General features: G+C 46.6%; 1 protein-coding gene across 1 annotated transcript; it reads left to right on the forward strand.

Annotated features, from left to right (window-relative positions):
- The first annotated feature begins 712 nt into the window (after positions 1-712).
- Positions 713-1,817, forward strand: LOC112785838 (uncharacterized mitochondrial protein AtMg01110). Its single transcript, XM_072231905.1, is given in 3 exon segments — positions 713-1,003; positions 1,161-1,243; positions 1,245-1,817. Coding segments are annotated over 3 exon segments (561 nt in total). The 3' UTR covers positions 1,432-1,817.
- Positions 1,818-3,284: the final 1,467 nt, after the last annotated feature.

Here is a 3,284-nt window from a genome sequence, read left to right on the forward strand (position 1 = left end):
CCATCGGCCTTAAGGGCTCTTTCAAACTTGGGCTTCTTGACCAACGTCATGTCCTTATCAATCTCGACCTTGAAGAGGATTATTCCTTTGTTCCATCGCCGGGCTATGGCAAGAGGGGATAGTTAGTCTGATATGCTTGTTCAAATGTATCTCTCTATCTTTACGGTTTCCAAAATAATTTGCCGTAGTAAAAGAGTAGATGAGAGCCTCTTTGAGAGTATCATTGGACCGCCCCTCGCGGGTTTGCGAAAGAGTCCGGGCCTCTGGAAGAATAGAATCAGAGAGTCTGGGCGGAGATTGGTTACCCGGTATATACCGGATCTGCCACGTATGGCGTTAGAAATGACGCTTACGTGGGACCCTACATGGAAGTCAGTACCCTCACTACCTCGGGTGAAGGTTAAGGTGAGGAGAAAGCTTTCTGCAGCCGATCAAAAGCGGCTGAGGAAGGTGTCAGCTTTTCACTGCATCGAGGATGAGCTCAACGCCTGGTTTCGGTTGGCGCATACTTCGGTGTCGGGGATTAGTGACTGGGTTTGTTTATCCTGGTCCACCGACTTCAGTGTCTCCGGAAACAGTGTTCTATCTTTTTGGACGCAATGTGAGGACGGCACGTCCCCCTTGGTCTAGTATAGGGGTCTTTGGTTCTGAACGCCCGGAGGCTATAGTTCCTAGTTTCTTGGGTCAAGGAATCGATCTTACCTCGAAAACGATGACCAAAGTGGAGGATGTTGCCTATGGTCGGTTGGCTCAGGTCATTGAGGGAGGGGGAAAACGGCGGATCTTCGCAATTGGAAACTATCTTTCACAGAGGCTCCTTCATCCTTTTTGGGTGATGGATGTCTTGAGGACAATCCCTATGGATGGGACTTTCAATCAAGATAAACCTCTGTTGAGGCTAGTGCCAGCTTTCCAATGCTTTTCATATGATTGAAAATCAGCTACCGACAGGTGGCCGGTTTTGGTCATGGGAGAGCTTGTTAAGCAGCTCTTTGGCGACCAGGTGTGGAGACTTGTGATCAGGTCCCTAGGGCTAACGAGTTTTGAGACTTGTTGGTACCCAGGTAAACCTCGGTCCTTGTCCTTTAACATCGGCCTGGGGATGTATTCGTCGTGTACCCTCAAAGCCATCTCCCATCACTTGATTGTGTGGTGGGCAGCAGAGCAGGACGGGTCGTAGATTCGACCGGTATGCTCTTCTTGATGATGACATTGTCATTGCTGATGAGAGAGTAGCCAAACGTGGAGGTGCTAGATGAATTGCAGGTCAAGATTTCTTATAAAAAATCTGTAATCTCTAGTACCGGGGTAGCTGAGTTTGCCAAGAGGTTTCGAGTGAAAGGTCTGTCAAAGGACCTTTCTCCAGTATCGGTTAAAAACCTACTGAACTGGTTTCATCCTTACGGCTTGATGGGAATTGCGGACAAGTAGAAATTGACCACTTGTCGTGTGGGTGGAGTGGGTTGGTCAACTGCTACCTCCTGGGGAAGGGGGCTTTCCCCCTGTCGGACCAGCCAATCGTTTAAGTGATTAATGTCCCAGGTTGAGTCACTTTCTTGTGGACCCACTGAAGAAAGTGAGTTTCCTCTTGATGGAGAGGACCCAGCGTAAGGGTTGTCCTGCGGCGGCTGCCCCTGGTGTGTTCCCGATTTACCTTCGCCATTAGGCATTCTAGAATTCCCAATGGCTGACGCACCTTCGTCAGTACCAACAAACCAAGAGAAGGAGGAATGCTACCTTTTGGTACTAGTCCTTGCCCTTTGGGGCTCATCCAACTACAACTCTATTGTGCCATACCGAGCGAAGAACATATCAAGCAGGAATGAATAGTTTCACGAGAAGTGTAAACATCACTAGAAAAGGTTCACTATTATTTCCGGCTTATGCCGGGCTGTTATAGTTATAGCTGTAGGAAGGAGTTCTTTGTTCAGATCGATTCTATGGGCACTTTCTAACCAGATAAATGAGAGTTTCGGGCCCCTGCCCTGCCCCATCAATGATTTCAGCTCATTTTTGAATGATGTGGGTTTGATTGACAATGGCTTTTGGGCAATTCTTTTACTTGGACTAATGGGCGCACCTGGAAGAGGTTGGATCGGATTCTTTTGAATCCTGCCTGGAATTCTCTTTGTACCGCTTCTTCTATTCGCCACCTTTGTCGAGCTGGTTCTGATCACTCCCCCCTCCTTTCCTTCTTGAGGGAAATTTCTCTTCTCATCAGGGATTTCAATCTTTGAAGTTTCAGGAAATGTGGTTGCGCCACAAGAACTTTGACCAGGTAGTTCGTGATGCCTGGAATATCCCCTCTCACGGCTCGGCCATTGCGAATTTAGCATATAAACTTAGAGCTCTAAAGCAACGTTTACGACACTGGAATACTCACATCGAGAGAGATTCACGAAGGGCTTTGTGGGAGCCATCAAGGAGCCAGAACCAACGCGTTGCGAGTCCTACGAGATGGCTTTTATTGGCCTACTTTGCGAGCAGAAGCTGAAGATTTAGTGCGTAAGTTTGAAAAGTACCAGTACCACGGTCGTATGACTCAAAGACCTCCGACAACCTTGACGAGTATAGTGAGCCATGGCCGTTCGATATATGGGGGATGGACAACGAATTTCTTCCGTTCGTCAAACTGTAGAAAACGATTTATTTATTGCAACGAAAGGACAAGAGTTTGAATTAATTAGGCAAATAGAACGGGAAATGACAAATAAAACAGAAAAATATCCCGTGACCAATTCCACGTTTAATGAGATCAAGGACTATCAAAGTAAAGTCCTTGATGGAAAGAGAGGGAGTAAGAGACCCCCCGGGTAGAGTGAAGTTGTTAGGTTGAATTACGATAGATATGGCTTACTTTTTAGGAGGTTGACTTGGGCTGCTATCTGTTCCCGGAAGCAGAAGCAAAAGTAGTTCGAGCCAAAGGCGACAATGAGGCCCCTAGTCCAAAAGTCTCATAGCATAGGAAAAAGCACTTGGGCTGGGGGGAAAGAAGAGCGGGTATGTGGGCTTCTTTCACTTGACTTTTTTCTTTGCTTAAGTTTCATAATATGATCTTTTCCTCAATTCAAGACATCATACCAAGGTCAGGGAAAGACTTTCTAAGCAATTCAATGAATAAGCTAAAGAGAAGTTACAGAAGTACGGAAGTGACAGAGAAGTCAACCTTCTTTTGAACTATCTGCTCTATCTAATACTGAACTAGATGCCGCAAAAGCCCCAACTCTATCTGTACTCCTTTAAGGGCGCACAAGCCTAAGTATAAAATCGGACTGAGGATGAGA

This window comes from Arachis hypogaea, unplaced genomic scaffold, assembly GCF_003086295.3.
Source record: "Arachis hypogaea cultivar Tifrunner unplaced genomic scaffold, arahy.Tifrunner.gnm2.J5K5 arahy.Tifrunner.gnm2.scaffold_288, whole genome shotgun sequence".
NCBI classification, from domain to species: Eukaryota; Viridiplantae; Streptophyta; class Magnoliopsida; order Fabales; family Fabaceae; genus Arachis; species Arachis hypogaea.